This window comes from Phyllobates terribilis, unplaced genomic scaffold, assembly GCF_046119375.1.
Source record: "Phyllobates terribilis strain yellow unplaced genomic scaffold, ASM4611937v1 Scaffold_4__5_contigs__length_816908805, whole genome shotgun sequence".
In the NCBI taxonomy this organism is placed as follows: Eukaryota; Metazoa; Chordata; class Amphibia; order Anura; family Dendrobatidae; genus Phyllobates; species Phyllobates terribilis.
The window spans coordinates 308,667,610-308,686,435 of NW_027362764.1; the positions used below are offsets into that span (position 1 = coordinate 308,667,610).

An 18,826-nucleotide genomic window follows, 5' to 3' on the forward strand; every position below is an offset into this window, starting at 1 on the left:
TAAAAATTGGGTCTGGTTGGGACGGTCAAAACAGTGCAGAGGCAAGAGGTTATAAAAATAAAATAAAAAGGAACTAATCAATGTTTTTATGCCATTCCCCAACCATATTTTAGTTGGCATGTAATGTCATGTGTAATCACAGCTTAACAATACCTTAAATTAGGGAACAAGCTTACCAACAACACCTGTTGTCCCATCACCAATTTCCTCATCTTGAGATTTCGACAATTCAACCATCAATTTAGCAATCTGATGATCAACATCCATCATACCAAGGATAGTTGCCCCATCATTAGTTATAGTGACATGACCATCCTGATCCACCATCATCTTATCCAGTCCTAGAAAATAAGTAGAATAGATTACACAAATTATTTTATAAACTGCTTTCTGCAGTATGACAATCAAATAATTTCATTGTTAAATGGCTAGGTAGTTCATTTTTAAAAAGTCCAATTGTAAGCTGCACAGGCACGTGTGCCTGCATGGTGTTCTGCAACATCACAACTGCTACGAAGGACCATTTTTTAGATCTTTTGACTTGATAAAAGAAGAATTTTTAAAGGGAGTAGTGAAAACTCAAAACCTGAGTAGATCTGGACAACACTAAAAAGGTAACCATTTCAGTTGAATGGATAGTCACTTTAATATTGCATCCATGAGAAAAAATAAATACAGTGCAAGGCTATGTGCACACTGTTTTAGCATCATTTTTTCAGCGCAGAACTGCACCAAAAACGCTAGGTAATCTGTGTGCAAGCTAATGCAATGACAATCCTGATGTGCTGTGCACATGATCAGGAATTTTTGCGACAGGATTGCGTTTAAATCCGCAGCATTTCCATTCTTTTTAGAGTTTCTGAAGCATCCCGTCCCCCCCCATTGAGTTCAATTGAGCCGCAACAATATATTCATACTCGCAGGTATGAATATATTTGCGGATTTGCTGTGGATGTTTGCTGCGTATTTCTCTGACTCAATTCAAGTCAAAGAAGGCGCAAAAACACAGAAAAAAACAGTGATGTACACTTACAGGAGTGATTACGCTCCTGTCAGTGCATAGTGCTGTCTTCTACAGCAGTCTCAGTGATTGATGTGGCTGCTGCAGAAGTGATCCGGATCGCCGTGGGACACCGGGATTATGTCATGACAGAGGACAGGTGAGGGATATGTTTTTTTTGGTTTTTTTCCCAGGAGTATAGAGTGTTTTTTTTATTTTTAAATTACTAAAACAGTGTGTAATTTTCCTTCAATAAAAGACTTTGTTCAATAAAGACACAGCCAGAATAAACTGTCAAAAACCTTACTACAGGGTTAGTAATGGGGGCCTCTTATAAACGTCTCTCCATTACTAACCTGGGCTTAAGCCGCCATTACAAGGCTGACATGAACCCCAACCCTATTACCTTATTTGCCACCGCTACACAGCAGTGGGAAGAGCAGAGGCTAAGTGCCAGATTTGGCGCATCCTATGGCTGTGCCATTTCTAGGACTGCTGAGAGCTGATATTAGCTGTGGAGTGGGCTAGTATCCATGTCCCCTTTACTGCAAATTTAAAACCAGCGGGGTAAGTTTAACCCCTTTATCCCCGAGGGTGGTTTGCACGTTAATGACCAGGCCAATTTTTACAATTCTGACCACTGTCACTTTATGAGGTAATTACTCTGGAACGCTTCAACGGATCCCCCTGATTCTGAGACTGTTTTTTTGTGACACATTGTACTTCATGATTGTGGTAAAATTTCTTCGATATCACTTGCGTTTATTTGTGACAAAAAAAAAAAAAAAAATCAGAAATTTGGCGAAAATTTTGCCATTTTCAAAATTTACATTTTTTATGCCTTGAAATCAGAGAGATATGTCACACAAAATAGTTAATAAATAACATTTCCCACGTGTCTACTTTACATCAGCACAATTTTGGAACCAAATTTTTTTTTTTTTAGTAGGGAGCTTTAAGGGTTAAAAGTTGACTAACGATTTCTCATTTTTCCAACATTTTTTTTTTTTTAGGGACCACATCACATTTGAAGTCACTTTGAGGGGTAGGGTTTGGAGGGGAAGGAGCGCCATTTGACTTTTTGAATGTAAAATTTGCTTGAATAATTAGCGGACGCCATGTTGCGTTTGGGAAGTCCCTGATGTGCCTAAACAGTGGAAACCCCCCCCCCCCAGTGACTCCATTTTAGAACTAGACCCCTCAAGGATTTTATCAAGGGGTATAGAGAACATTTTGAACCCAGAGGTACGACGCAGAATTTGATAACATTAGGTCATCATATTGAATAAGTTGTCATTAGTCTTGAGTGCATGTGGTCGCTACTTGAGTTTGCATCAGGTACTCGGGTATGCACCCAGTATCGCGGGTACTCAAGTGACATGCCCGAGTCCCTGCCCCGCATGTTTCACGGTTATTAGACACCCAGAAAAAAACATGCCGGGATCGCTCATGCATGGCAGGCAATCCCCGCAAGGTTTTTTTGGCTGTATAAGGCTATGTGCCCACGTTGCAGTTATGAAGCAGAAAATTTCTGCTGCATAAATGCAAGTCCTCTCCCGGAAAAACGCATGCGGAATTCCGCACGCGTTTATCGCGCGTTTTTCACGCGTTTTCCACATGCGGAATTGCCTTGCGTTTTTTATGTATTGGACAAAGGCAATTCTGCATGCGGAAACGCAAAATTAAATGACATGCTGCGGATTTTTGAACGCGGCATAAACGCTGCGGAAAAATCCGCAGCATGTGCATAGAAGTTGCGGAAACCCATTGGGGATCATGGGGTGCGGGTTACCAAGCATTTTACAAGCATTTCCGCTGCGGAAATTCCGCATCAAAAACGCTTGTAAAACGCTACGTGGGCACACAGCCTTACAGCTGCAAAACATTTGGGGCGGAGACTCGAGCACCCGCAATACCTGGTGCATACCTGAGCACCTGATGTAAACTCAAGTAGCGAGCACTTGCGCTCAACATTAGTCGCCATATTGTCGTAATTTTTTTTTTTCTTTACTTCTGAAAAAATCCCAATCCAAACCCACAGCACAACCCTAACCCTATAGTTTATTTTTTACGCCATTCCTCGTGTGGTATAAGTGATTAGACGTTTTTATTCTTCGAGTCGGTGCAATTACAGCGATGCCAGATTCATACCGGGTTTTTATGATTGACAGCTGTCACACACTAAAAGACGCATTTTTTTTTTTGCAAAGACTAGTTTTTACATCGCCATATTTTGAGAGCCATAATTTTTCCATATTTTGGCCGAAAGTCACGCGACGACTTATTTGCAGGATGAGTTGACGATTTTATTGGTACCATTTTCGGGCACCTGACATTTTTTGATCGCTTTCTATTCTGATTTTTAGAAGGCAGAACAAACAAAAACCAACAATTCAGGAATTTGTTTTTTGGGGGTTTTTTTTATGCCGTTCTGCATGTGGTAAATTTGATGAGGCAGCTTTATTCTTCGGGTCAGTACGTTTACAGCAGTACTACATTTATATTTTTTGATATTTTGGCGCTTTTACACAAAAACTATTTTATAGAAAAAATAATTGTTTTTGCATCGCTTTATTCTGAGAGCTATAACTTTGTATGGCGGCTTGTTTTTGCGGGACAAGATGAGGTTTTCAGCGGTACCATTTTTATTTACATTCGTCTTTTTGATCGCGTTTTATTCCATTTTTTGCTTGGCGGTATGATGATAAAACATCGTTTAATGTTTCTTTTTTCTTTTTACCGTGTTCACTAAAGGGGTTAACTAGTGGAACAGTTTTATAGGTCAGGTCGTTCCGGACGCGGCGACACCAAATGTGTGCTTTTATTGGTTTATTTTTTTTTTTTCAAGATTTATTTATGGGTACTATATTTTTTTTATTATTATTTTCATTTTTTATAAAAATATTTTTACAATTTTTTTACATTTTTTTCTTCACTTTCTGACATTATTACTTTTTCACATTGTCCCACTATGGGACTTTCACTTTTTGCAGCCTGATCGGCTGTATATGCCATGCAGCCCGTCAGCGCTGCACAGGGAGGTTACTTTGGTCATGCACTGCGCATGACCAAAGCAACTTCCTGCCTCCTGGTGTCCCGGATGTTGTCATGATGACGTTGGGTCACCATGGCAACAGCCGGGACCGGACCCAGACGCCGCGAGATGCTGGCAGAGAAGGTAAGTATTGCGCTTATCTCCTCTTGCCACTGGAATGCTGCGATCGATTTTGATCGCCGCATTTCTGGGGTTAATGTACCGGGAGCGGTGCGGGACAGCTCCCTGCACATTGTTACAGCTGACACCCGGCGGCGATCTTGCCCGCACCGCTTGTGTGCGGGCGAAATCGCCAGGGCGTATTAATACGTATCAGGCCCAGGGCACAGATACGTATTAATGCGCCCTGGGCCAGAAAGGGGTTAATTGGTATGGCATGGTTTTACTTTAGCACATCAGTAATATAACCACTAATTTAATTAAACTATGCTTGGAGTGAGGAGAAAAAGATTAATGCTTTAACCCCTTGATGACTTGACGTATATTTACGCTCCCCCTGTGACTGTTAACCAGTTAAATCAATGACAGTGGGATTTAACACGTGGCAGCCTGACACAAATCCCTCCCATCAGCGCCCCATCACGTGATCAGGGAGGACTTGGGTGGGTGTAAGAGGTTGGTCATGACAGCCGAGGGTCTGCAGAAGACCCCCTTACCTGTCATTGTTAATCTCCTGTGAATAGGAGATAGTGATTTTTGCTAAAGCACTTCTATGCATAGTACAGACTATCCCACCATCGCTGCTTGAAGTCTCCTGAGGGAACTATTAACCTTTTAATGACCGGGGCATTTTTTATTTTTTGTCTTTGGGTTTTTTGCTCCCCTTCTTCCCAGACAGCTTATTTTTTGGTCAATATGGCCGCGTGAGGGCTTATTTTTTGCGCACTTTTGAAAGACATCACTGGTTTTACCATATAGTTTACTGCGGGGAAAATAAAAAAAAAAGTCCAAATTGATTTTTGACTTCTAAATTGATGGGTGGGGAGGGGGGAGTTATGGTTCTTGAGGCATGCATTTTCTAAAAATAGGGTCACTTTGGGAAGTGGGGGGAGGGTTTCTGCTTTTTTTTTTTAGGCACCTCAGGGGTTATAAATGCGACATGGTGTTCATAATCTGTTCCAGCAAAAACTGTGCTCCAAAAATCAAAGAGTGCTCCTTCCTCTCCGAGACCTTAAGTGTACCCGAACAATAGTTTCCAACCACATGTAGGATGTTGGCATACTTTGGAGAAAACAGACCCAGCATTTTATTGTGCAGTTTCTCTCATTGCCCTTGTGAAATTTGGCCCTAGAACATTTTCATAGAAAAAAATAAAACATTTTTAATTTTCATGACCTCACTATTATAAGAGTCCGTAAGCACCTGTAGGTTGAACATTGATATCACACCAGTCTCTAAATTCCTAAAGGATTGTCGTTTCCAAAATTGGGTCATCTGTAAGGGGTTTCTGCTGTTTTGGCATCCCTAGGCTCTTCAAACGCAACTTGGCGTCAGCAATCTAATCCATCCAAAAGTTACGCTGCAAAATACCAATAAGGCTTCTCCCCTTCCGGGCCCTGCCGTGTGCTTAAACAGTATTTTCCGACCATATGTGGGGTATTTCTGTACTTCAGAAAAACTCCAAAACAAATTGTGATGTCCATATCTCTTTTTAGCCTTGTGAAATTTTAAAATATGGGGCTACAGCGACATTTTAGATAAAAAAAACAAACAAACAAAAAAAAACTTCTTTCTTCCAGTCTGCACCAATTCATGTGAAGCAACTACAATTTCTGAATGTGGTTTTGGATACGGTGAGGGGTGCAGATTATCTCATATGTTATAACAGTATACAGATGACTAGCTGATAAACTTAGGCAAAGAACACCCTTCAGCGCCTGTCTGGTGAATGGAGCTAAAAGGGAATATTAAAGTATATGTAGTCTTCCCTATTTTTTGACATGGGGACAGAGCATAAATAGATAATACAATTCTGGGCAAAACCGTAACTGTAGAGAATTAAAATGACATTTGGTTTTTCGCACAATTACCAACTGATGCAAATGGGATAGTGAAATGATAAGTCAACCATGGTGAAATGAATAACCAGCTAAAATGATAAGTAGCACAGTAGATTTAAGTCAAGAAACAACAGATGAGCGCTTAGCATTGCAAAAGTCAACAAGTAGTTCTAACCTAAAACAGGGCATACAATAGTGACCTCAGATGACCATTTCCTCGATTGAGTCTAATGTGTGGGCTGGATTTTGGATTCTATTAAAGGGGTTTGCGTGGTCTAAAACGACAAGTCTGCAGTCACTGTATGTAACTGCAGAAGAGTGAATCCTCACAATTAAAGCACTGTGCGATATGAGGATTCTCTGGCATCAGCACTGGGAAAAGCTGTTACATATCTAAAAGTATGGGATATGCACACTCTGGCCAGAATCCGACTAGAAGGTTTCTGGCGCACTCAATGCCAGCGTACTGCGCGAGGCCGGAAACAGTCTAGTCGAACTGTGGCCGGGAGTGTGCATATCCCATACTTGCAGTCACATGACAGCTGCTTCCAGCACAAACACCAGAGAATCCCTACAACGCAAAGTGCTTGGAATGTGAGAATTCACAGGTCTGCAGTCACAGAATTACAGTGGACTTATCATTTTAGACCACAACACCCCTTTAACCACTTACTGACATTCGCAATTTTCTTTATTGCGTGGGGAGCACTGTATATATGCTCCTTAATAGCAGCACACAGTGTAGCCGCACTGTGGCTGCTGCCGGCTATCTCCTGTGCCTGCTGTTAAAGGGCATGAACATTCAACCTCTCTCCACGCCCATGGGCGTGGGGAGGGGGTGAATATTCATGCCCTTTAATGAGCGGGCACAGGAGACAGCCGGCAGCAGCGCGGCTCCGCTGTGTGCCGGCTATGAAGGAGAGTGAAGTCACTGCTCCCCGTGCACACAGTCCTGGCGTGGGGAGCAGTGACTTCCGGCAGCTGATCTCTCCTTGTGAGCTGCGCATGGCAGTGACGTCATGCGCGGCTCACATGGAGAGATCAGTGCAGGCAGACCGGACGCAGCACTGGAGGATAGAAGAAAGGGGAGTAGGAGTGTTTATTTTTTTTTTATGTGCTGCCTGATGGGGGATTAGGGGTGCCATGCATACCAGGACAGGGGATGAGGGGTGCCATGCATACCAGGACAGGGGATGAGGGGTGCCATGCATACCAGGACAGGGGATGAGGGGTGCCATGCATACCAGGACAGGGGATGAGGGGTGCCATGCATACCAGGACAGGGGATGAGGGGTGCCATGCATACCAGGATGGGGATTGGGACCACATATAAAAGGAAGGGGGGCGGCATATATACCAGGATGGGGGATATTGTCAGAATTGGGGGACATTACCCCTATACCAGTGTCAGCAGAAGACCCCTCCCCCTTAAAAGTGCATCATGACCACATTTTTTGCTTAAATTTTTATTTTTTTTATTTTCTTCCTCTAAAACCTAGGTGCGTCTTAGGGTCCGGTGCGTCTTGATAGTCCGAAAAATACGGTATATTTATTTTTATTTTATTTTTTTTATAGACTGGACTTTTAAGGCTGTTAACATACCAAATGTTTTTGTTTTTTAAAGGGAGGAAAGGAGGGATATTCAAAAAAAACAAACAAAAAAAAACACTTTATTCTTTATAAACTTGTTATCACTTATGTACTGCAATACCGCAGCTCTACAGTGTATGGTAAACATCAAGATCTCTAATCAAGTGCAGCTACACAATAGACTTCATAGAAGCACCATTATAGCAAACATAGGGGTCTTGTGCAGGTTCCCTCGCTGTCATAGCAGCCCATCAGAAGCCCATGATCACATCGCAAGTCTGCTATGTGCCATGCACCCTACAGTGACAAAGTTTCAACACAGTAGATCAACTTATTCAGATATCTGCCTTCATCAGCAACTGTCACCCTTGTATGGGCTCAAATTAGTGCAGAAAAAAAAAAGTTAAAACTAATTTCTGTTTTTTATTTTAAACAAATATGGCTAGCTTTATGGAAAGACAGAACAAAACCAATTTCTTACCATTAGGTCCCAATGAAGTTCTAAGGGTATTTGCAACAGCTTTAGCGGCCATAATGTGAGACTGAAACAAAAGAGATAATTGTTTAACAGATGAACAAGACCTGCCATTTTTTTATAATAAAATGATGGTGTATTTTATATTCCCTTTTAAAAAGGTAGATTACTTGAGGGTCGGCTGTGGTGGAGCGGGACACAGGCAGCTGGCAAGAGCAGTCTGGCCTCCTGAAGCAGCGACCCTGTCTCCTATGACCCCGATCCACTGCAGCCTGGTAAAGCTCACATTGAATTATAAATCACACCCCCATTTTCCTACCAAATTTGGAGGAAAAGGGAAGTCTTATAATGCAAAAAACACAGTAATAAATACATACATGATTTTTAAATAATTAAATTGCATTTTTTTGTGCATGAAATAAGTATTTGATCACCTAACAATCAGCAAGAAATCTCTCACAGACCTATTATTTTTCTTTAAGAAACCCTCCTACTCTCCACTAATAACCTGTATTAAATGCATCTGGTTGAACACGTTACCTACATAAAAGACACCAGTCCACACACGCCAACCTCTCCACCATAGCCAAAAAATAAAGAACTGTCTAAGGACACCAGGGACAAACATGTAGAAATGCATAAGGCTGGGATGGTCTACAGGACAATAGGCAACAACTGCTGGCACAATTATTAGAAAATGGAATAAACACAAGGTGACTGTCAATCTTCCTCGGTCTGGGGCTCCATGCAAGATCTCACCGCATGAGCCAAGGATGACACTAAGAAGTCAGAAATAAGTCAAGAACAATATATTGACCGACATAGCTTTAAATGTAGGTCTTTGAGTAAATGCCAGCTCTGCTGTAGGGTTTCCCATACAGCGCAAAACTACTTGTAAGGCTGTGTGCCCACGATGCGTTTTTTAAGCGTTTCCGCAGCGGCAGAAACGCTTAAAAAACGCATGGTAGAAGCCCTGCCATGTCCCCCAATGATAATCCGCATGTGCTCTGCACATGCTGGGAAAATTTCCGTTGTGGATTATCATTGCGGGAAAAAAACGCAGCACTACCAATTATTTTGCGGAAGTGCTGCGTTTTCGCCGCCATTGACTTGCATTAGAACGCACCAATTCCGCAAGACTGCATCTGTACTTGCGTAATTGGCGCGTTCTAATGTGCGGATGGTACCCGGGTGTGGAGGACAGGAGACTCTCCTCCACACCCAGGTACCATTAAAAGCTGTAAAAAAAGAATAAAACAAAAAATAAAGATTATATTCACCTTCCGACGACCACCGGACTCCTTCCCTGTGCTTGCCAGCAGATTGCGCAGGACTGAAGGACCTGCGCTGACGTCACAGTCATGTGACGGCAGGTCTTTCAGTACAGCGTACCGCGATCTGCCGGCAGCCAGCACAGGAGCGCAGCAGGTCTCCGGGGGCCATCAGAAGGCAAGTATAGGTTTATTTTTTTATTTTTAACCATTCTCTCGGGTCACACTATATAAATCCATGCAGCTTGTATGGATTTAAATAGTGTGACCTAGTTGTCAAGCACTTTCCAAGTGATGCTAAAATCGCCTGGAAAGCGCTTGACAACCCGCATGCGGAAATGCATGTGAAGAACGCTTCACTTCCGCATGTCCCTGGCAGGTAAAACGCATGTACAATCCGCATGCGTTTTTTCTGCCAGGGAGATGCAGAAACGCTCAGGAAAAAATCCAGAGCATTTCTGCATCGTGGGCACATAGCCTAATTGTAGGTTCAGGATTGAATTTTTGTAGGCTGGACTCCTTATAGAAACCTTCCCTCCAGGTGGGCCCCCCATCCTAACTGCTTTGCATCAATAGTGATTGTCACGCATGGAGAGGAAACCCACTCTACTTGAAGGTTTCTGGGAATGGTCCACCAGACCAGAGATCTCCTCACTGCTAGAGACAGGAACAAATCCTTGTCTAAGGTTAAATGTCATCTGTCCAATGTAGATCGGTCCAATCAAGGGAACTTCAGAGGGCTGTTCTGACTTCATCGAACACTGGGAATTCAAGATGTCATATCCAGAATTCCCATTGCTAACCTGCTTGAACAACAATGTTTTAGTTACAGACAAACATTTCTCAATGACCTCTGCTTCTCTATTGGAAGGAATCACACTCTTAGATGGGAATCCAGGAGGACACTAAAGGAATATTTTTCAGGTCCCTGGGTCCAGGTCTGACTTCCTCCAATTTATGACCCAACCCAACCTCTGTAGTGTTAACACTAGGACTACTGGACTCGTGACCACGCCTAGAACTACTGAAAGGAGTCATTTTGACTCCTTGCTTGTTTTCGTTTATTTTTAGAGTTTCATTTGTGGTTATTCATTAATAATTATATTTTTTGTAATGTATTATTATTGTGAGATCCAACAGTAATGCTTTTGATTGTTTTTTTTCTGCTTTTCTTATTTTTCTACAGAAAATAACAATAATTATAATAGACGTTTTTCAAACATTTTTTTTATTCAAGTGCACACATATAAACAACAACTGAAGAACAAAAAGCAGAGAAAATGTAGGTGGAGGAGCATAAAAATGAAAATATGGCGCAGAATTCACCTTCTAAACATTTGGTGTTTCGCATTTTAGGCATTGCCTTTGATTTATGGCAGTACATTGCCCACACAAAGACTTACCACAAGTCTTACAATTTCCGACAGATCTATTTTTCTTGCACTTTTCTTTGATCTGGCAAAATTTTGTTTGAACCATCACTTCTGAGCATGTAGAAACTTGGGACGTGGAACCCTTTTCCCTATCTGTGACATAAGGACCACTCAACTCTCTCACAAGCGTTTGCAAAAATGCCTTGCGTGACATTTTTTGGTGGGTAATCTCCTTGAATATTATCCAGGCATTTTCAAATGCATGAACAGGCCATCTCCTTGTGCATGTTCGTGTGGTATATTTTCGTGCCATCTGATCCACTACATCTACTCCATATTTTGTTTCATTGTAAAACTTTACCGTTTCTGGAGTTTTTTTAGCGGAATCAGACGCAACAACAACATCTGGATGGACGGAACTCAAAATGACAACATTTTTGTTGGGCTTTCCTTGATATACTGTAAGTGTAAAATTGTCTTCATTTCTAAACACTTTAGTGTTGTACAATTCCTCTTTCATGGATTTTATTTCTTTAGGCACTTCTCGCCTTATCTTGTTCAGTGTTCCCACGATGGTTGTTCCTTTGCTTTTTAGCTGTTTAGCTAATTTTACTGAAGTAAAATAATTAACGGTTGTAACATTGCGACCTTTTTTCAAAAACGGGTCCAATAACTTCATTACCACATGGTCAGCTAAACGGTCCTCAGCACGGCGTGTGTCATCTTTGCCTAGATAAGGGAAGCCATTTGCCAGATATTTGCTCCTCTTATCAACAGCTAGCCAATATTTGTGGCCATATTTATCTGGTTTGGAAGGAATGTACTGCGTGAATGGACACCTAGTTTTGCTTGGGAAAAGTTGCTCATCCACCGTTATGTATGGGCCAGGTTTGTAACACGCAATACAATTTTCAATAAACCTGTCCCACACAGTAGAAAATAGAGCAAACTTGTCCGTTTGCAGTCTCTCCGATCGAGTAGATTTCTCATCAGATCTGAGAAACCTCATAATTTCAACAATTTCATTGTCGCTTTGCAAAACAGTATTCCCCAGTCATTACACCAAATACTGCTAATCGAGTGACGGTTCGTGCCAGATATTCCACGAGCATAGAATATCGCAATGAATGCATCTAGCTCCTCATCAGATAGAGTTTGTTCAGCATTACACAGTAATACAAGCAGGTAAAACACAAGGAAAATGTGAAAAGTTGACAGGTAAATTGAACTACATCTATATGAACATCAGGGTAAATAAGACAGAGTGAAAAAATTATGCACAAAACTTTATAGCAACATTTAGTGACAAAAGGACCTCAAAATATAGTAGGGAGTCAAAATGACTCCCTTCAGTAGTTCTTGGTAAATTTTGAAAAAAACGCGCAAATTTTTCACCAAAATTATTTATTCTCACAAAATCTTTTTTCACATCATATTTGAGGAAAAGTCACCGAGTTTCAAGCCGGAATTCTGAAAAATGTAGTCACAGAAGAGAAATAAAAAACGAAAGGAGTCAAAATGACTCCATCAGTAGTTCTAGTGTTAAGACTGATACTTCTAGATGGCTCAGTAACTCCCTGTTGAGATGGCTACTATTAGGAAGTTGTCTAAGTAGGGGACTATGATGATCCCCTTCTTTCTTGGAAAGGCTATGATCTCTGCAATACCCAAATACCCGAGGGGCTGAGGCTAGACCACAGGGAAGACTTTGAAATTGGAAGTGGCAAATCCATTCTGGGATCTTTTCAGCAAATCTTAGAAATCTTTGCGGGCAAGGATGAATGGGCACATGGTAATAAGAGTTTGAAATTTTAAGTAAAAAATTACAGCGTTCTTGTCCATCAATGGAATAGTCTACTTTATTGACTTCATCTGGAATCTTTTGTATTTTACCCATCGTTTTAAAGGTTTTAAATTAATTATAGTACGGGACTCGCCTGAGAACTTTCTGATGGAGAAAAAAGGTTTGAATGGTGATCCCAGAATCTTTCTATCAGAGGGACTGAAGTTATTGCTCCTGATCTTTTTAGATCCTCTATGTCTGACCAGATGGGAGTAAACTGCCCCACAGCGTTGTTAGTGATGAAATGTGCATCACTAACAAAATGTTTTCATTAAAATCAGTGGTAGTATAATGATGTTATAACGTTTTATATGCTTTGTCCTACCAGCTTGTATTCAGTCATAGGGTTGTGATTCTCAGACTCAGCCATGGGCGGACGCTGCATTCAGTCAGTGCTGGCGCCGCTCATGACATTAGAATACAGCTCCAGGCAAGCGCTATGTTTGTGGGGCGCATGTGCATTTGCACACGTGGGGCTGTTGGTTGCGCACTGAGACTATGTGATTACCAGCTTCAGTGCGCACACGCTGTGACCTGTGGCTCCAGGCGCATGCGCAGTCAATGTATCTTGCGGTCACCACATGTGCAGTGACACTATTTCAACTCATCAAAATTGACTGTCTGCCCACTTTGATGCCCATAACCAGTTAGGGCCAGGCTGGAGTGAATTGAGGTAGATGCAAGCAACCCTGATGTGTTTGCAGTGTGAGATCAATGGCCCAAAGTCAATTAAACCTTTCAACAATGCCCTTCAGTGCCCACTTTGATGCTCATTTTTGTGCCAGTTATATGACTTTTGTAGCCGCTTTTAAACGTATTCATATGAGGACTACTTGCTGCATTGCATAACTGTAATTTTTTATTGTTTTATTGTTGTAATTAAAGAAGTTGTACAGTACTTTATATTACCCCCCCCAATGTATCCTCCCGGAGCCCCTAAGGATTTTTACAAATACCTTATGTTGCTGTTTCTACCTGTGAGCGGCGCTATGGGTGGCTGCTCACAGGCATCACGTGAACTCGCGGTGACGTCACGACAAGTGAGGCGTGACTCGGAGCTGGGGTCCCCGCGGTGGCTGCTAGGTTGTCGGCGGGGTTACTCCCCGCATCATACCCAGCATCCACCGCTAGCTTTCTCAATGAATGAGGAGAGGCAGAACGCGCGGTGGATGCCTGGTGTAACGCGGGGGGGGGGGTAACCCAGACGACAGCCTGTCATCCACAGTGCAACCAGGAAGAAAAATACCCCCGGCTGCTGCCAGCACTTGTCGTGACATCAGCGGATGTCAGAGCCGGCTGCAGCTGGGGGTCACATGATGTCTGTGAGCGGCTAGTGATAGCGCCATTCACAAGCATTATCTGCAATGGAAGGTATTTACAAAAAGTCTTACGGGCCCGGGGGGATACATTGTGAGGGGGGGGGGGTAAATCTAAAGTAGTGGACAACCAATTTAAACCTGTAAAATAAACAGAAAAAAAGACAAAAAAACAACTTCAGAAATGTTGCTTTGTCACTGTCTTAAACCAGGCAGACGAAGTATAAGCATGGCTGCCATACTTCTGTTACGGACAAGAACACGCAGAATGTCAGCCCAGTGGAGAAACTGACAATCAATAGGACTTCCGCATTAATGCCAGTTGTGGAGACAAAAGAGAAGAACATGCCAGCACCGCCAGCAAGCAGGGCAGCCCCCGCCAGGAGCGACCACTAAGGGGCGAGATGGCGCCACACGGGAAAGGCACCTCGGCAGCAGCGGCCTCCTGCTAGTCACCAGCCTCATGGCACACAATAGCATCCACATAAGAACCGCCACAGGTCACACACGGCGGGCGCCCTGCTCCCACGTGGCTGAGGCCCGAGAACCACATGCGTCCTGCCGCTACATCCACAAGCTCCTCACCTTCAGCGCATCTAAACCGGACACACGGGATTTGCGATCCTGATCTTTGATAATGATGAACGGCCGCCCATATTCATCAAAGGCGAGAGTACCTAGAGCAGACATGGTAGCGATACCGGGACACAGCCGCAGCCCACCAACTGCCCAGCAAATCTGTAACCGGCAGTACGCTACGCATGCGCAGTACACAAAGAGTACCCTTTACGGCAGATTCTGGAAACGTCTACTGCAGAACATACCACTATTCATTACGTAGGGGGGAAACCAGCATAGGTATTACCACCAAAGATTAATTACAAGTCTATGTACTAATGCATCATATTCACTATCCCGCTTACTATTATAATTGCGATTTTGGCTCAATACTTTCTGGGAAAGCTACTGATTAATAAGATATTAAAATATGTTTTCTGAGCTCCAGCCTTGTATGTGGGATGAGCCTAGAATGTAATGTCTCCTTCCAGGTCCTGACAGCAGCCCATTAGTGATGGATTTAGGCTATGTGCCCACGTTGCATTTATGAAGCAGAAAATTTCTGCTGCATAAATGCAAGTCCTCTCCCGGAAAAACGCATGCGGAATTCCGCACGCGTTTATCACGCATTTTTCGCGCGTTTATCACGCGTTTTCCACATGCGGAATTGCCTTGCGTTTTTTATGCATTGGACAAAGGCAATTCCGCTTGCGGAAACGCAAAATTAAATGACATGCTGCGGATTTTTGAACGCGGCATAAACGCTGCGGAAAAATCCGCAGCATGTGCATAGAACTTGCGGAATGCCATTGGGGACCATGGGGTGCGGATATACATGCGTTTTTCAAGCGTTTACGCAAGCGTTTACGCAGCCTTAGGCTGTGTGCCCACGTAGCATTTTTCAAGCGTATATGCTGCGGAATTTCCGCAGCGTAAACGCTTGAAAAACGCATGTATATCCGCACCCCATGGTCCCCAATGGCATTCCGCAAGTTCTATGCACATGCTGCGGATTTTTCCGCAGCGTTTATGCCGCGTTCAAAAATCCGCAGCATGTCATTTAATTTTGCGTTTCCGCAAGCGGAATTGCCTTTGTCCAATGCATAAAAAACGCAAGGCAATTCCGCATGTGGAAAACACGTGATAAACGCGCGAAAAATGCGTGATAAACGCGTGCGGAATTCCGCATGCGTTTTTCCGGGAGAGGACTTGCATTTATGCAGCAGAAATTTTCTGCTTCATAAATGCAACGTGGGCACATAGCCTAAAATGCGATTTTTTGGTGAGCCGGCTCTTTTGGCTCCGAAAATGGCTCTTCATTTCCTATTACCTTTGGCTTTAAATTTGAAGCCAAATTCTGGTATGTTTTAACCCATGATTGTATACCTTTTAGTAAAAATCTACACATGTGCCAATTTATGACATAAAACAGAATAGTTTCCAGAATAACCAGATTTTATATTATTTGCTGTAAAAACTTTAACAAACACAAAATGAACATGCAAAATACCAACAAGATACTAATTATCAGTGCCACATTTTAAAGCTACCTTCACACTTGGCAAGTTCGCTGTGGGCTGTCTGCTGCAAACAGTCTGCAGCAAAACTGCAGTGTCAAATGTGGCATCTGCATCCAGGCGGATTTAGATAAGGAATTTGCTGCGGAATTCACCCGTCCATTGACTGCAATGAATTTCGCATATCGGATATTCTGTACATACTGACATGCTGCTGCTGAAGCCAATTTCACACCTCATGTCAGATTCTGAATTTTTCCACGAAGTGAGAATGTGTTTTGGATAAAAACCATTGCCACTGTTGGCTTCTGTAAATGCCATGGAATTTCCACGCTGATGATCTGCATGGAAACTCCGCTGCAAATCCACAAAGTGTGAAGGCAGCCTAAAATTGTCTTTAGGGCCCATTGGATAGATAAACTAAGTGCCATAGCTTGGGTGGACTGATTCAGTTTATTTCTTCTGTTATTATCTGTTTTGGAAAAGACTGTTTTTTTGGTGTTCCATCAAGGACCAATGTCTTTTGCCATCACTAATATAATGTCATTAAAGGGGTTGGATCACATGGGCATTAGTGCCATTAATTGAAGAGAACTTTTTAAAATAGGTATATTCTCCATATACTTATTTTAAAAATTCTGCTTCAATCCTGCTGGTATTCCATAAAAACCTATGTAACTGTTTACATGGGTTTCCATGGAAGTTGTCCTGTGCCGGAGCCCTATTCAGCAAAAGACACACAGGATGCGACCATGTTGTCGGCCAGCGCTCGCTGACTGACCGCATGGACCATGCAGCACCCGAGCCTGCGATCCAGTGATGCTCAATCCAGCGATGGTATGTTTGCAGAGGAGATCCTTATCCGCCCTGCCCATATGCATCGCTGGATCATTTGTTCTCTTCCATTCAAGTGAATGAGAGAGAACAAGGGACGCACATTTACATCCGCTGTTTCTCCCTCGCTCAGCGAGGATTTACAAGCTGGCGGTAAATAACTATAATCAGGCTAAATCCAGATGTCAGTGTTCCTTTAATAAAGTGCCTGACTGCTGCTTGCTTGTCACAGATTGGAGGGGGGCGGGGCTGTGAGTCAGTGCTATGTGCAGCAGCAGGAGGAGCAGGCATTCTCAGTCTCCTGGATAAGATCAGAGTGACTACTGCTGGGAGGGAGGGGCCGGGAGGGGCGGGGCCAGAGGGGAGGGAGGGGCGGGGCCAGAGGGGAGGGGCGGGGCCAGAGGGGGAGGGCGGGGCCAGAGGGGAGGGAGGGGCGGGGCCAGAGGGGACTGACTGTGGAACGTGAACTGTCATAGAGCCGTTTAAATTTCAATTGGCTCCCTGCCAGGAGCCGACTGATATGATTCACTATAAAGAGCCGGCTCGTTCAGGAGCTACCCATCACTACAGCCCATACATTCTACACTCACAAGTGACGACAGAACAATCTATAGACTCCTACCAGCTATATATTATTAAAGGCGGCAGAATGTATGGGCTCCTGTCAGGTATATATTATTGGAGGCAGCAGAATGTATGGGCTCCTGTCAGGTATATATTATTGGAGGCAGGAGAATGTATGGGCTCCTGTCAGGTATATATTATTGGAGGCAGGAGAATGTATGGGCTCCTGTCAGGTATATATTATTGGAGGCAGGAGAATGTATGGGCTCCTGTCAGGTATTGTCACGGGTGTGTTGCCACGAAGATCGTCACGAGTACACAGCCTGACTTCTCGCAGCTGACTTGTTGGTGCTTTGTGTTTCTCGGCAGTGAGGGAGTTAATTCTCTCTCTCTCTCTGGGCTAGATGAGGTCCAGCCTCGCCCAGCTGCAATCAATACTTCTGTAGTGAGACTCCTTCATATACCTGCTGGTCTGTCTGGGAGGTGTCGGTGAAAGCATTTCATTCAGACTGACAGAGTGGATCGTGGTGTTTGGAGTTGCTGAGATAAGTGTACTTGGAAGTGTTTTTTCCCTTTCCTCGCTTTATCATTTATCTCCTTTCCCGTTGGTTTTCCCTCTGTTGTAGTTGAGAAGTTGTTTGTATGCAAGGTGGTTTTGGTTTTTCCCTTGTACTGTCTCGTTCGTCTAAATACTGTGTTTGGGCATATTATTTCTTGTTCCCTTTGGTTGTGATCGGGGTCCTTCTCAGGACTAGATTACTGAGGTGCAGGGATCTTCAGGAGGTAGGGGTTACGCTGGCGGCCTGGACCTCTGTACCTTTAACAGTACCTCCAGGTTGAGGGATTAGTCAGGGCCCCAGCTTAGGGTCAGCTTAGGCCCCCTACCTCCAGTATACAGAGACAGCGTGACATTTTCACCGACCCACTTAGTTTTTCTCCAGCTACTATGGATCCAGTAGCCGGTCTAGCTCGGCAATTGCAGAGTTTGTCCATGGAGCTGGCGGACGTTAGGTCCAAGGTTTGGCATCCTCAGGAGCAAGCCGGACCAGAACCTAAAGTAGCTCTCCCTGATAGGTTCACTGGGGGGCGGGACAAGTTTTTTGTTTTCTGGGAGGCATGTAAATTGTACTTTCGGCTGCGGCCTCGGTCATCGGGGAGTGAAGAACAAAGGGTGGGAATTGTCATCTCGCTCCTACAAGGGGACCCACAATCTTGGGCGTTCTCTCTTCCCCCGGGTTCCCCGGCTCTCCAGTCAGTGGATAGGTTTTTCGCTGCCCTGGGACTCGTATATGATGACCCAGATCGGATCTCCCTTGCTGAGTCTAAGTTACGTAGGATCCAGCAGGGAGATCGTCCGGCGGAGGAATTCTGTTCGGAGTTCCGTAGGTGGGCCACGGACACCCAGTGGAATGACCCGGCTCTTAGGAGCC

General features: G+C 43.6%; 1 protein-coding gene across 1 annotated transcript in view; it reads right to left on the reverse strand.

Annotated features, from left to right (window-relative positions):
* Window positions 1-14,721, reverse strand: part of CCT5 (chaperonin containing TCP1 subunit 5) — a 106,023-nt gene extending 91,302 nt beyond the window's left edge. Inside the window, exons 1-3 of the mRNA XM_073678359.1 lie at window positions 14,509-14,721; window positions 8,127-8,187; window positions 177-341 (exon numbers count right to left, since the gene is read on the reverse strand). Of these exons, the coding sequence (XP_073534460.1) occupies window positions 177-341; window positions 8,127-8,187; window positions 14,509-14,613 (331 nt within the window). The 5' untranslated portion in view covers window positions 14,614-14,721. The remainder of the gene's footprint in view (window positions 1-176; window positions 342-8,126; window positions 8,188-14,508) is intronic.
* Window positions 14,722-18,826: the final 4,105 nt, after the last annotated feature.